We start from the raw sequence: 16212 nt of genomic DNA on the forward strand, positions 1-16212 counted from the left end.
TTTGACTTTTACTGTAATTCTACAATTCTACATTTTGATGTTAGCATTCAAACACTTTTTTTTTTGTACAAAAATTGCCGACTGATTATTTCGAAGTTGTCATTTGTGCCGCTTTGGCTGTCACGTCGTCGCCGAGGTAATCTTCAAGAAGGCAGTCTAAAAGGGAAGTGAAGCTCTCTCCTCTTCCTCCTAATCTTCACGCCTGCTCCTCTCAGATGCTTTTGGCACCGCATCACCTGGAGACTGATGGTCCCGACAACGTCACCTGTCCCCATCTGTAACACTAATGTCCCTGTCGCTTGACGCCAAGAGAAAACATAAATCAGCCATTCTGTCGGTCCCACTAATGGGACTTCTGCTAATGTATGTATACCACCCCCCCCCCAACCTCATTCATTCGCTACGCTGGAAACATATGCTAATCACGTCTCGGTGTCCGAGACACTTCTTCCTCTTCAAAGTCAGCCACAAGTACCATAAATAATAAAGATATTTTATTCTTCTATACCAAACAAAACATCCATAACTTAGCTTTGTGGTAAAGCTGACTAAGCAAATGAGTGTAATCAGTGACGTGCAGTCGGGCTCTGGAATAACGATAACATAAAATAAATATTAATATGTCTCCATTGAACTGTATTCTAAATGTGTTTACACATTATTATTATTATTATTATTATAGTGAATATTTCAGAATTTGCTCATTTATACAAATATAAGGCATTGAGATGTATTCAAAGACATGTAATATTCCACACTGGTCACAATATTATATTGATGAGACAATAGCCACCGCAGGAAGTTCGCTGTCAAAAAAAAAAATGCTAATATTTTATTATGTGTTTTATTATATTGGGGACTAGGAGTGTAAAAGTGACTATAGGGGTGTTATTTCATGTCTTGATGACTCTAATAATGTTAAAAACTGTATTTCGATGGCCGTAAACAAGTTTGGTTAGGTTTGGAGGGTTAAGGTTAAAAAATGAGAAATTGTGTAAAGTGATATATTGTACAAAAAAACAAATATCAATATGTTGTGTGTTTTATATTAAAGTGACTATAGGGGTGTTATGTCATGTCTTGATGACTCTTATAATGTTAAAAACTTTATTTAGATGGCCGTAAACAAGTTTGGTTAGGTTAAGGTTCAATAATAACAAATATTAATTTCTGTATAATAAATAAATATTAATATGTGTCCATTGAACTGTATTCTAAATGTGTTTTCACATTATTATTATTATGGTAAATAATAAAAATACGGCGGAAACAAAGCAAAGATGTGAGCTGGCAGGCCACGCCGTGTAACCACGATAAAAAAAAACGTTCTTATTGTCTGTCTTTTTTTTTTTTTTACTACAACCAGATAACGACGCAAGGAAGTTGTATTGACATACTGTCAATCTGCGGAAACACGCCTAAAAAGAACTCATTTTTTTACATTGTCAAAAAGATAAAGCTAGTTTTAGCGACCGGAGCTAGCTAACACGTTAACAATCTTTGGTTAGCTCGAGGATTTTTTTTTTGGAGGTAAACATTTCGGGAGAATGACTGGGGTGCGTACGTGGAGATTGGAGTAGGGGCATAACTAGGGGACCTGTTGGTTACTCTCTATAAAGGGGGGGTACTGTTGTGATCCATCCATTTTCCTACATTTATCCGGGAGCCACCTCTTCCAAGCTCTCCCTCTTCCACCTCTTTGGCGGGGGAACGGCTGGTGGCAACGGTGGTCTGGTGGTGTCTTGTTGCTATTGGTTCTGCTCGACGTCCCATCGTTTTGAGGGGCAAGTGTGGGGTGTGGCGGTTTTCTTTCCTGGATTGGTCTTTCTTTGGGTTTCCATTATTTCATAGACTGGAATCGGGGCGTAATCAGGGGTCAAAAAGCGTGCCTGTTGGTCACTCTCTAGGAAGGGGGGGTACTGTTGTAATCCATGAATTTTCTTACATTTATCCGGGAGCCACCTCTTCCAAGTCAACCGGAAGGACACCAGCATGTCTTGGGTGGGGGAACGGTTGGTGGCAACGGTGGTCTGGTGGTGTCCTGTTGCTATTGGTTCGGCTCGATGTCCCATCGTTTTGGGGGCAAGTATGGGGTATGGCAGTTTTCTGTCCTGGATGGGTCTTTCTTTGGGTTTCCATTATTTCATAGACTGGAATCGGGGCGTAATCAGGGGTCAAAAAGCGTGCCTGTTGGTCACTCTCTAGAAAGGGGGGGTACTGTTATGATCCATCCATTTTCTTACACTTGTGGCAGTCTTTGTTTTTCCATTATTTCTTAATTTTAGACTGGAATCGGGGCATAATCAGAGGTCAAAAAGCGTGCCTGTTGGTCACTCTCCAGAAAGAGGGGGGTACTGTTGTGATCCATCCATTTCTTACACTTGTGGCAGTCTTTGTTTTTCCATTATTTCTTATTTTTAGACTGGAATCGGGGCACAGTCAGAGGTCAAAAAGCGTGCCTGTTGGTCACTCTCCAGAAAGAGGGGGGTACTGTTGTGATCCATCCATTTTCTTACACTTGTAGCAGCCTTTGTTTTTCCATTATTTCTTATTTTTTAGACTGGAATCAGGGCATAATCAGAGGTCAAAAAGCGTGCCTGTTGGTCACTCTCCAGAAAGAGGGGGGTACTGTTATGATCCATCAATTTTCTTACACTTGTGGCAGTCTTTGTTTTTCCATTATTTCTTATTTTTTAGACTGGAATCGGGGCATAACCAGGGGTCAAAAAGCGTGCCTGTTGGTCACTCTCCAGAAAGAGGGGAGTACTGTTATGATCCATCAATTTTCTTACACTTGTGGCAGCCTTTGTTTTTCCATTATTTCTTATTTTTTAGACTGGAATCGGGGCACAATCAGAGGTCAAAAAGCGTGCCTGTTGGTCACTCTCCAGAAAGAGGGGGGTACTGTTGTGATCCATCCATTTCTTACACTTGTGGCAGTCTTTGGTTTTCCATTATTTCTTATTTTTTAGACTGGAATCGAGGCATAATCAGAGGTCAAAAAGCGTGCCTGTTGGTCACTCTCCAGAAAGAGGGGGGTACTGTTGTGATCCATCCATTTTCTTACACTTGTGGCAGTCTTTGTTTTTCCATTATTTCTTATTTTTTAGACTGGAATCGGGGCATAATCAGAGGTCAAAAAGTGTGCCTGTTGGTCACTCTCCAGAAAGGGGGGTACTGTTGTGATCCGTCAATTTTCCGGGGGTCCAGGGGCAGCAGTCTCAGTAGGGACGTCCTAGTCTACAGCCACCTCTTCCAGGTCAACCGGAAGGACACCAGCATGTCTGCCCTGGCGTCTCATCCCGGCTGGGTGTGGCATTCCAGCCTTTTCCAGTTTTTCATTTCCTGTTTTGTCCATTTCTGCTGTTGTTGCTTAAAATATTTTCCTTAGTTTTTCCCATTTTCTCAGTATGGATAACGTATGAGCTTCAACTCCTTTAGTGATTGATAATTTCCTCCGGAATAAAAAAAGGCTCAACGTTCTTACATCCATCTTTACGGTAGAACATGGAAAATGAAGCCGTCCTTTGGCTCAAAAAGACCTCTTTTGGAGATAAGGAGCAAATTGAAATGTCAAAGCACTTTAAGATAAGTGAATATGACCTGGAAGATCACGCTAAGGAATTTTCTGCATGGATTATCAGTAAGCAAATCTGTCTATGGCATTTCAATCCTGGTAATGTTTCATTTCAATTCATAAACAATCATTCTGATGTGCCGAGAAATGCGTACCGGTTGGCTGGTTTTTCAGTCATCCTTCCACAGCTCCATAGTTCTATAATAGAAAGCAATAAAAGGCAATACAGATATTAATATTTGATTTTTTGTACAATATGTCACATTACAAATTTTCACATTTTTTAAACCTTAACCTAACCAAACTTGTTTACGGCCATCTATAAAATGGATGGATCACAACAGTACCCCCCTCTTTCTGGAGAGTGACCAACAGGCACGCTTTTTGACCTCTGATTATGCCCCGATTCCAGTCTAAAAATAAGAAATAATGGAAAAACAAAGACTGCCACAAGTGTAAGAAAATGGATGGATCATAACAGTACCCCCCCTTTCTAGAGAGTGACCAACAGGCATGCTTTTTGATCCCTAATTACGCCTCGATTCCAGTCTAAAAAAATAAGAAATAATGGAAAACCAAAGAAAGACCCATCCAGGACAGAAGACTGCCACAAGTGTATGAAAATTGATAGATCACAACAGTACCCCCCTTCCTAGAGAGTGACCAACAGGCACGCTTTTTGACCCCTGATTACGCCCCGATTCCAGTCTATGAAATAATGGAAACCCAAAGAAAGACCAATCCAGGAAAGAAAACCGCCACACCCCACACTTGCCCCTCAAAACGATGGGACGTCGAGCAGAACCAATAGCAACAAGACACCACCAGACCACCGTTGCCACCAGCCGTTCCCCCGCCAAAGAGGTGGAAGAGGGAGAGCTTGGAAGAGGTGGCTCCCGGATAAATGTAGGAAAATGGATGGATCACAACAGTACCCCCCCTTTATAGAGAGTAACCAACAGGTCCCCTAGTTATGCCCCTACTCCAATCTCCACGTACGCACCCCAGTCATTCTCCCGAAATGTTTACCTCCAAAAAAAAATCCTCGAGCTAACCAAAGATTGTTAACGTGTTAGCTAGCTCCGGTCGCTAAAACTAGCTTTATCTTTTTGACAATGTAAAAAAATGAGTTCTTTTTAGGCGTGTTTCCGCAGATTGACAGTATGTCAATACAACTTCCTTGCGTCGTTATCTGGTTGTAGTAAAAAAAAAAAAAAGACAGACAATAAGAACGTTTTTTTTTTATCGTGGTTACACGGCGTGGCCTGCCAGCTCACATCTTTGCTTTGTTTCCGCCGTTTTTCAATTAACCTCCACAAATGAAGATGCCTTCATAAGGAACAAATAAAATCGGAATTTTTTCCCACTTTCTTCCTCTGCCGTGCTCTTTCTCACGCGGCGGTTATCTTGATTTTTTTTTTTTTTTTTTTTTTTTTTTTTTTTCTCCCCCTCGTCTGTCTACCCCTGCCACTCGCCTCTTGGCTGCAGTCTTCTTTCGGGATGCTGAGCTCCACGCCGCCTCGCAGGCTTTTAGCGAGCACGAGGCTGCTGTGTGTCAGATTAAAGAGGGAAATCTGTGGCGTGCAGGGAGAGAGAGCTTTGTAGATATGGCGACGACGCCGTGATGATAACTTCCTCTTGCCTTTCCGTTTGGGCCGCCGCCGCCGCCGCCGCCGCCGCTGCTGCCGCTGCCGCTGCAGGACAATCTCCCGCTCCGATCTGGTCCATCCTGCAAAGCTATCAGCGTTAGCATTGTTACGCTTTGCGTCCGCTTTCTAACCGGGATGAATTTGGACTTGGAATCTTAATTAAAAGTGGCCTCTTGACAAGCTGCACGTACGATTCCCTGCCGGCTAAATTGGAACATGTCTTCACTTCACACCTGAGAAATTTGTCAATGCTTTTTATTGATTTGGAAATGTGATACGTGAGGGAAGACTTTGGGGGGGGCTAAGATTATGAATCGCTAGTTTGCTATCAAAAAAAAAATGCTTTAATTATGTCAAAGGCTAAATGCATCTCAATGAATAATGAAATTAGCTAAGCTAGTGTGTTGGATTTACGCAGGGGCGTCAAACTCGCTTTCACTGTGGGTCTCATCGCAGAGGGGGGAGAACATGCAAACTCCCCACACAGATGCCTCAACAGGGGAATCGAACTCGTGTCTCGTAGCTGTATGGCTTACATGCTAACTATCTGTCCACTATGCAGCCTTGGTGTATACATCCATAGTATAATTATTATTTATTATACTATATTATGAAAATGTATTAATAATAAATAATAAGTAATTATTATATTGATTATTCAGGATCATTTTTATTGGATTTGATAGCAAACACATTATGAAGATAGTTGGGAAAAAAATTATTTCGTTATTTTGTAATCATTTTTACTTAATATAATATAAATGTATTAAAATAAGTATAAAAATTAATATATAAAAATGTTTTTCAATATAAAAATAATAAATAATAAAGTATAAATACATGATATATAGTTATTTTATATTATATATACTTTAAGTTTTTTAAAATTAAATTTGTTTAATTTAGTTATTTGTAATCATTTTTACTTAATATAATATAAATGTATTCAAATAAGTATAAAAATTTATATATAAAAATACATGTTTTTCAATATAAAATAATGAATAATAAAAAGTATAAATATATTATATACAGTTGTTTTATATTATATATATTTTAAGTTTTTAAAAATAAAATTAGTTTAATTTAGTTATTTTTTAATCATTTTTACTGAATATAATATAAATGTATTCAAGTATAAAAATGAATATCTAAAAATACATGTTTTTCAATATAAAATAATAAATAATAAAAAGTATCAATATATTATATATAGTTATTTTACATAATATATATTTTACGTTTTTTTTATTTTGTGATCATTTTCACTTAATATAATATAAATGTATTCAAATAAGTATAAAAATGAATATATAAAAATACATGTTTTTCAATATAAAATAATAAATAATAAAAAAAGCATAAATATATAGTTATTTTATATTATATATTTTAAGTTATTTAAAATGAAATTAGTTTTATTAATTTCAATAATAGGATATAATAGTATTAAAATAACAATAAATAAATAACTGTTGTTTAATAAAAATAATGATAATTAGAATTCTAATATTATGGGAATAAGTCCAACTAATATGGTAATACAGTCACAATATTATAAATTCATTAAAGTTACAAAAACTATTAAAAAAGTTGAAATATTAGGAAACCTTAAAAAGCCAATGCAGTTGAAATATGCAGTTGAAATATATATTTAACTTCTTAGCATATCTCCACGTACGGACACCCCTGACATGAGGTATAGGATAAAATGGCGACCGGTGCAACCATTGCATGACTTGTTTTTAAATCTCAGCGGCGCCGTTCCCCTTTCACGTTGACAAATCAAATGGCCGCCCATCCTGTAGCGGCAGCGCTCGTGACAAGGCTGATTGAATGAATGTTTCCTGCATGACACCGGGAACGTTTATCAGCACCACGGTGCTGCGGTTATGGATGATCCCGACACAATGCGGTGATGGCTGTCCCACCCGGAGGAGCCACGGTGCTGCTTATTTCAGCAAAAACAAAAAAAAAAAGGCTGGCATTTAGCGAGCATAAGCACAGGACATGCCGGATACCATGTCAACACGCGGCCTCTATTAGATCCGTCTGACCCCCCCCCCGTAGATAAATCTGGGATTTTATGAGTGTAAACAGTGCACAGGTCCTGCTTACACTCAGCAAGTCTGAGATTGTGGGAGGAAATGCTCTCGGGATTAAAGGAGTAACTGGTGAAGTCAAAATGCTGTGATACCACAATCCCATTATACTTGAGTTTTTATTTTTTTCGACACATCCATCCATCCATTTTCTTTATTTTATTCTTTATTTATTATAATGATTTTTATTATCATTATTTATTATTTATCTCTTTTATTTATTATGTATTTATTTTATTTATTATTTATTTATTGTTATTATTTATTTATTGTTATTATTTATTTATTATTTATTTATTATTTTATTTATTTATTATTTATTATTTATTTAGTATTTATTTAGTATTTATTTAGTATTTATTTAGTATTTATTATTTTATTTATTTAGTATGTATTATTTATTTATATTATTTATTATTTTATTTATTTAGTATGTATTATTTATTTATATTATTATTATTATTATTATTTATTGTTAGTATTTATTAACTATTTATTTATTTCATTTATTATTTATTTATTTGTTTATTTATTTATTTAAATTTATTTTTTATTTTTTATTATTTATTTTTGATTTTTGATTTTTTATTTTTATTTTTATTTTATTTTATTTTTTATTTTTTTTTATTTTTTTATTTTGTATTTTGTATTTTGTATTTTTTATTTTTTATTTTTTATTTTTTATTTTTTATTTTTTATTTTTTATTTTTTATTTTTTATTTTTTACTTAATAGATGATGGAAAATGGATGGAGAGGTCACAACAGTACCCCCTTCCCAGAGAGTAACCGACAGGCACAGCCGTTCCCCCAACCGAGGCAAGTGGTGCCAGGCAGCCCACCTCGCCCAAAGTTGAACCGAGTGTAAAGGTGACTATAGGGGTGTTATTTCATTTCTGGAGGGCTCTAATAATGTTAAAACCTGTACTTGGAAGTTCTCTAAATAATATATTCTAAATAAGGAATCATACTTTGTGGTCAGGTCTGAAACGACTTAACCGTGATAACGCGGTATTACTTATACTTAGTACTTCTACTTCTACTTCTACTTTATAGTTGTGATGTTTTACTGCACACACGGTGCAAACACAACGCTACTTCCTGGTGCGCCCGTGGCTTGCCACCAACGCCGGGAGACATTTCAAACAAATACGAGCCAAACGAAACTAATGGCGTGTAAATTGTTGATGTCTTGTGAAAACGAGCGGCGTGGGGGGGGGACCGGCGTCTTGGCGTAATCACAGACACCACAAAGACATAATCACCAGGAAATCAATCTGTGCATCGACGTTCACATTTGTGTGGAAAAGGTGTTTGATACAAATATGGCACACCTGCTCTGGGGGAGGAAAAGGGTGTTTAAGGGGCGAATGATTGACAGCCGACCTCCGTCGCCATCGTAAGACTTAATGATGTCACGCTTGCAAGGGAACGCCAAACAATAAAAGGCCTGCCAGGGAATCATTAAATCATTTTCAATTAGCTTTCAAGTAGGGTCGGGTTCACATGAGAAGAAGATAAGATGATGGAGTGTACACTCGAACGAACAACTTAGATTTGGCTCACATGACCATAACCAAACGGTACACCATCATTTTGCTTGGTTTATTTAGAAATACATATAAATACGTATGTACATGTAAATAATATAATAATAATAATAATATATAAATAAATGCAATTCACCAATAAAAAAAAATAATATGGAATTATGTGCAATAGTCGAGTGCGATGCTGTCAAAGCATTTGTTCCTCATAATATTAAATATTATATTTTATATTTTAAATATTTTCATATTTATATATTATTTATTTATTATATTATATATTTAATAATATATTTTTAAAAAATATAATTAAACTTTATGGTACCATGAGGATATTATTATTCTATTATTCTAAAATTATTTCTTTTTCTAGTTTTCTATTTTAAAATGTATTATTAAAATTTTGGCTTTATTATTATAAAAAATTTTTAAAAATTCCCAGTTTTCTTGATAAATTATTATTTTAGAATGTGCCGCGGGCCAATATAAAAGCAAAGCTATTTTCAGAGAGTAAACACATACTCTACATAGACACTTAGCATTATCATGCTAGGTGTTAGCATGCTAACATCAGCGTGTTATCACTGTTACCATGATAACATTAACTTGTTTAGCCATTTTGATAGGTTTAAAACTTATAGTACATAAACACTTAGCATCATCATGCTAGGTGTTAGCATGCTAACATCAGCGTACTATTACTGTTACCATGATGAAATTAACTTGTTTAGCCATTTTGATAGGTATAAACTTACAGTACATAAACACTTAGCATCATCATGCTAGGTGTTAGCATGCTAACATCAGTATGTTATCACTGTTACGATGCTGACATTAACCTGCTCAGCCATTTTGATAGGTATAAACTTACAGTACATAAACACTTAGCATTATCATGCTAGGTGTTAGCATGCTAACATCAGTATGTTATCACTGTTACGATGCTGACATTAACCTGTTTAGCCATTTTGATAAGTATAAACTTACAGTACATAAACACTTAGCATCATCATGCTAGGTGTTAGCATGCTAACATCAGTATGTTATCACTGTTACGATGCTGACATTAACCTGTTTAGCCATTTTGATAGGTATAAACTTACAGTACATAAACACTTAGCATCATCATGCTAAGTGTTAGCATGCTAACATCAGCGTGTTATCACTGTTACGATGCTGACATTAACCTGTTTAGCCATTTTGATAGGTATAAACTTACAGTACATAAACACTTAGTATCATCATGCTAAGTGTTAGCATGCTAACATCAGCGTGTTATCACTGTTGCTATGCTGACATTAACCTGTTTAGCCATTTTGATAGGTATAAACTTACAGTACATAAACACTTAGTATCATCATGCTAAGTGTTAGCATGCTAACATCAGCGTGTTATCACTGTTGCTATGCTGACATTAACCTGTTTAGCCATTTTGATGGGTATAAACTTACAGCACATAAACACTTAGCATCATCATGCTAGGTGTTAGCATGCTAACATCAGCGTGTTATCACTGTTACTATGCTGACATTAACCTGTTTAGCCATTTTGATAGGTATAAACTTACAGTACATAAACACCTAGCATCATCATGCTAGGTGTTAGCATGCTAACATCAGCGTATTATCACTGTTACCATGATGAAATTAACTTGTTTAGCCATTTTGATAGGTATAAACTTATAGTACATAAACACTTAGCATCATCATGCTAGGTGTTAGCATGCTAACATCAGCGTGTTATCACTGTTACTATGCTGACATTAACCTGTTTAGCCATTTTGATAGGTATAAACTTACAGTACATAAACACTTAGCATCATCATGCTAAGTGTTAGCATGCTAACATCAGCGTGTTATCACTGTTACTATGCTGACATTAACCTGTTTAGCCATTTTGATAGGTATAAACTTACAATACATAGACACTTAGCATCATCATGCTAAATGTTAGCATGCTAACATCAGCATTTTATCACTGTTACCATATTGACATTAACCGGTTTAGCCATTTTGATAGGTATAAACTTACAATACATAGACACTTAGCATTATCATGCTAGGTGTTAGCATGCTAACATCCGTACATGGACATAATTACAGTACATGGACACTTAGCATTCTCATGTTAGGTAGTAAAATGGTAAAATTAGAATGTTAGCATTTTAGCGATTTTTGCAACTCTAATTTATATAAATACTTAGCGCTATATGTTAGGTGTTAGTACCTTAACAGTTAGCATGCTATTGTTAGCACCCGATTGTCAACATGTTTTCAATCTTAGCCATTTCCTCTGGTTTAAGCTTATATAGACACTTAGCGCTATCATGCTAGGTTAGCCCTTTGTGAGACCGGTTAGTTTTATTCTACCGATGATGTGTTGTTGCAATGCTAATCCTGCTAACATGAGGATGTTGACATTGCCAGCATGCCAACGTTGTTAGCATTTTTAAACATTTTCACGAGTGTGAACTTACATAGACACTTAGCATGCTAACAGTTAACATGTTAGCATCGAGTCCATATACTGTATGTATACTTTATTGTCCTTCCATTTTGGAAAATAAGCACAATCAAGGCATCAAGTTCAAGTATCTTACGTAATTAATCTTACCAAAACAAAAAAAATAAACATCATGTTATCTCAGATTTTTTTTTTTTTTTTTTTTTGCATGAAGACATGTCCCGCCCCTGCCGGCAAAGTCCATCATTTTTTTTTCCACTTCTGAAAAAAAATGAAACATAAAGTAGAAGCAGTCTTGCGAAAGATTAATACAGAACACATTGCCACATGAATAACACCATATAAACTGATAAATATTCCAATTTAAATGCTAAATCCAGAGGTGTTTGGGGGGGGGGTGGGGGGGGGTTCATATGTCAACAGAAATATTTCAGTATATTTTCAGCGAGGAATCATAAATAACATGGAATTCAATTACACCTGAGCTTTTAAAGCACACACGCCATGGTTCATCCTTAATGTTTTTATTTTATTCCAGACCCCTGACTGATACGTACGGTGGGATGCATTCGACCAATCACAGCCTCCCGCACGCAGTGGCTATTTCTCTTTCTGTCTGTTTCCGAATGAAGACATATGTGTGTGAGTATGAATTCTGCCTTCATTCTCACATGTACCAGCACACTGAAAAGAAGAGATGACAATCGGTGATACAGGAATAAAGCAGGGACATCACCAGGAATGAAAAGATAGGGAGGATTTTAGTCCCTTGGGGTGTGTTTAGCCATGAAAACACAGCTTTTTGACTGTGGTTTCATAGTTGGAAAAGGGGTAGGTTCACAAGGGTCTAGCAGAGTAACACCTAAACACTTAACACCTCAAAGCCGCGTCCTACTGGGGTTTCAATTCTGGCAGTTATAGATAATGTTGGTGTCTGGGATTGTCACTTCGCTACCCTTGTCTGTAGTATACCTTATATACCTTATACCTATAAAATTTTTATTTTTATTTTTATTTTTATTTTTATTTTTATTTTTATTTTTATTTTTATTTTTATTTTTATTTTTATTTTTATTTTTATTTTTATTTTTATTTTTATTTTTATTTTTATTTTTATTTTTATTTTACTATAAAATTTTAATTAAATTTAAATTAAAAAAACTTAAATTATATTAGGATAAAAATATTTAAAAAACAAAAAAAAACCCCACTAAAATCACAAATCGTCAAACAGCTAAAATAATGCATAAGGCTAAAAATAAGCAATTAACTTAAAAAGTCATCCAATACTTCTCTACAAGAGAGGAGAAATATGATCTCAGGGAAGAAGTACATTTGAAACACTTCTATGCTAGGACTACGTTACAAAGCCATAGCGTTTCAGAATGTGGAATCAAACTATGGAATGGATTTTTAGGATAAAAATAAAAATATAAAAAAAAACAAAGCTTAAACTATATTAGGAAAGCAGGAAGTGAACAAATGTAATTTGAACTAATATAATTTAGGTTTTTTTTGTGTTTAGTTTTTTTTATTTGAATTTTCATTTTTATCCTAATATAATTTCAATGTGTTTTTTTTATTAAAATTAAAATTATATTACCATTTAAATGTTCTAAATTGCAACCTTTTCTGGTCCCCTCATAGTCTCTTTTCCCCTCATATTATCGCTTTTTCTTCTCAATTTAGACATTCATTCTTAAATGAGGGGTCTAGAATAAAAACATGAAGGATGAATTTTTTAATTTTAATTTTAATTTTAATTTTAATTTTAATTTTAATTTTAATTTTAATTTTAATTTTAATTTTAATTTTAATTTTAATTTTAATTTTAATTTTAATTTTAATTTTAATTTTAATTTTAATTTTAATTTTAATTTTTTTTGTTGTACTTGTAGTTGTTGATTTTTGTTTTTGTTTATATTTACTATATTTAAATTTAAAAAAACTTAAATTATATTAGGATAAAAATATTTTAAAAACAACAAAAACCCCCACTAAAATCACAAATACTTAAACTTTCTGATATAGTAGCGAAAATAATGCATAAGGCTAAAAAGGAGAAATTTTAATTTTAATTTTAATTTTAATTTTAATTTTAATTTTAATTTTAATTTTAATTTTAATTTTAATTTTAATTTTAATTTTAATTTTAATTTTAATTTTAATTTTAATTTTAATTTTAATTTTAATTTTAATTTTTTTTGTTGTACTTGTAGTTGTTGATTTTTGTTTTTGTTTATATTTACTATATTTAAATTTAAAAAAACTTAAATTATATTAGGATAAAAATATTTTAAAAACAACAAAAACCCCCACTAAAATCACAAATACTTAAACTTTCTGATATAGTAGCGAAAATAATGCATAAGGCTAAAAAGGAGAAATTTTAATTTTAATTTTAATTTTAATTTTAATTTTAATTTTAATTTTAATTTTAATTTTAATTTTAATTTTAATTTTAATTTTAATTTTAATTTTAATTTTAATTTTAATTTTAATTTTAATTTTAATTTTAATTTAAAAAAACAAACTGAAATTATATTGGGATAAAAATAAAAATTCAAAAAAACAAATAAAAAAAATAAATTATATTATGAAAGCAGGAAGTGAACAAATGTAACAGTTACTGATTGTAAAAGTACCAGATGGAGGGGTAGGATTTAATAAGCTTTGCTTCTTCCTACTCCTTTTGGACATGTGGAACTGTGAACTGATTATGGGATGCATTCAATTGTAATCTGATGCATGTTCAAATGAAATGAAACCATTACCATTACCATTACCATTACCATTACCATTACCATTACCATTACCATTACCATTACCATTACCATTACCATTACCATTAGAAACCAAGCAATGTGATGGAGTTTGACCAGTCAAGTCAATGATTCTCCTCCAATGGATGTCTTGGCTCTCCCTTGGAGATACGGTGAGAAGTACTTTTCAGTGCATATCCGAAGAGGCCTGAGGGGAATCTCAAGACATGTTGGAGGCGTTCTCTTAACTAGCCTGGGAATGCCTCGGGATCCGTCCTGGAGGAGTTGGATAAAGTATCCGAGAAGAGGGAAATTTGGGTTTTCTTCCTGGAATGTGATGTTGGCGTAGAGGAAGATGGCCAATGGCTACTTTTGTTGTTGATTTATTTGTAAGTATTGAATTATTATTATAAATTTTGCTGTATTAGTAAATATTGATTATTTGTAAATGTTGTTTTATTAGTATTAATTGATATATTAAGTCATTGTGAGTATTCCTGAACATCACATACATGTTTTAATGGGATACTGTGTATATTTGTGTTAGCTTTTATGAATGTGATTAATTAATTGTGATTAATGTGACCTTTATTTTTCTCTTGGGAGCAATATTGGAGTAAATGGCTCCATTATGATTTTTTTTTTCATTTTGTGAAATGATGTTTTGTGTCATCCTTTATTTGTACTAGCGCGTTCCAACATGGAAAGATGCCGGTTCTCCATCTCCATGGCAACAACATCACGTTGCTAGTACGTCACCACCGCCGTGCTCGCCATTGTCCCCATGCCTCTTGCTGCTACCCGGAGAGCTGCCTTGTAGAAATACCTGCTACAAAGTGAGTACTTCATTCCTCCATTGTTATTACCAGTACTTATTAGTCTTGGTCTTGAGTTCAGCGTTGCAACGCGTCGTTTAATGACGTCATTATCAGCCCCGAACACCATCGTGTTCAGTTAGCAGCTAGCAGGCTAACGCAGCACGGCTATCAACTTTGATTAGCATTTAGCATCATTTGCGGTTTAATATGTTGTTACTTATTGTGTAAATGACATACATTACACATATGCGTGTACATTACAACCAGTACATAAAGGTGGACATTTGTACGAGTACGTACTTGGAACGAACGAGCGTTGCTAACGCTAGCTACGATGCGGTTAGCTTGCTAACCACATGCTAGTAGCTAGTAGCATTGAAGGACTAAGCGTGTTCATTCTGTGTAAATTTTGATAATAAAAGACACATTGTGATAGCTGAGCTAAATTGCATTATGCTACTGGTTGTACACTGTAGTTTATGACGCATTTATCACGCATTATAGCCACCTAAATACTTAAATAACAACGTATGTTTACATGGTTCTCACTGAATGTATCACGTGACTACCGACAGTAATAAATACGTGTGGCAGGGGTGTCCAAAGTGCAGCCCAGGGGCCATTTGGAGTCCATGGCTTTTTTTGTTTAATATAGGAAGAAAATTTAAAAAATAATGTCTTTTTAGAAGCATACCGTCGAAATAGTAAAGAAAAAATATGTTTTGTGGACAATTAAGTAAAACTATTATGGCAGTAAATCAAAGATTATTTTAAAAAAGTGGAAAAAAAATTGGAAAAACACCCACCCACCTTGATAATAATACTAATAATAATTTAAAAAATACTACTAATAATAATAGCTAATAGTAGTTTTGCAGTGTCTTTTTTGAAATATATATAAGTTCTTAACTCCGTTTATAGCTTGTGTTGTGTTTTTGTGCATCCAGTGGACCGTGGGTTAAAACGCAGGCAGGTGAAGCCTCTTGCTGCTTCTCTCCTGGACGCCTTGGATTACGACAGCTCCGACGATAGCGACTTTGAAGTCGGAGATGCCTCAGGTACGGTGGCGGTGGGTTCTATACACGGTGGTTCCTCGCTATGATTTCGGGGGTCACTCTATTTTTGAGTCTTTCTCTTGCTTTCTATGATGAATGCTTTCTTTTTTAGTCTTTTTTTCCCATTTTTGCTTCTGTTTTCTTTTTAAACTTTTCAAATGATATGAACATCATAAACTCTATTCTTGTTGTATTCACAATCTCATTATACAATTATTATTGCTATTTTTAAACAATTTTT

At 34.3% G+C, this 16212-nt stretch overlaps 1 protein-coding gene and 1 long non-coding RNA gene across 4 annotated transcripts in view; both read left to right on the forward strand.

Annotated features, from left to right (window-relative positions):
- Positions 1 to 14584, forward strand: part of LOC131102203 (uncharacterized) — a 46840-nt gene extending 32256 nt beyond the window's left edge. Inside the window, exons 2-3 of the long non-coding RNA XR_013627652.1 lie at positions 11875 to 11978; positions 14280 to 14584. This is a non-coding gene — a long non-coding RNA (uncharacterized LOC131102203). The remainder of the gene's footprint in view (positions 1 to 11874; positions 11979 to 14279) is intronic.
- A 203-nt stretch (positions 14585 to 14787) lies between these two features.
- The window catches only part of phf14 (PHD finger protein 14), a 58545-nt gene continuing 57120 nt past the window's right edge, over positions 14788 to 16212 (forward strand). For all 3 annotated transcript variants that reach the window (XM_078791895.1, XM_078791896.1, XM_078791897.1), the window contains exons 1-2: positions 14788 to 14934; positions 15864 to 15974. In XM_078791895.1, the coding sequence (XP_078648021.1) occupies position 14934; positions 15864 to 15974 (112 nt within the window). In that variant the 5' untranslated portion in view covers positions 14788 to 14933. The remainder of the gene's footprint in view (positions 14935 to 15863; positions 15975 to 16212) is intronic.

Source organism: Doryrhamphus excisus, linkage group LG7, assembly GCF_037039965.1.
Source record: "Doryrhamphus excisus strain RoL-2023G ecotype Guam linkage group LG7, RoL_Dexc_Guam_v1.1, whole genome shotgun sequence".
Classification (NCBI taxonomy): Eukaryota; Metazoa; Chordata; class Actinopteri; order Syngnathiformes; family Syngnathidae; genus Doryrhamphus; species Doryrhamphus excisus.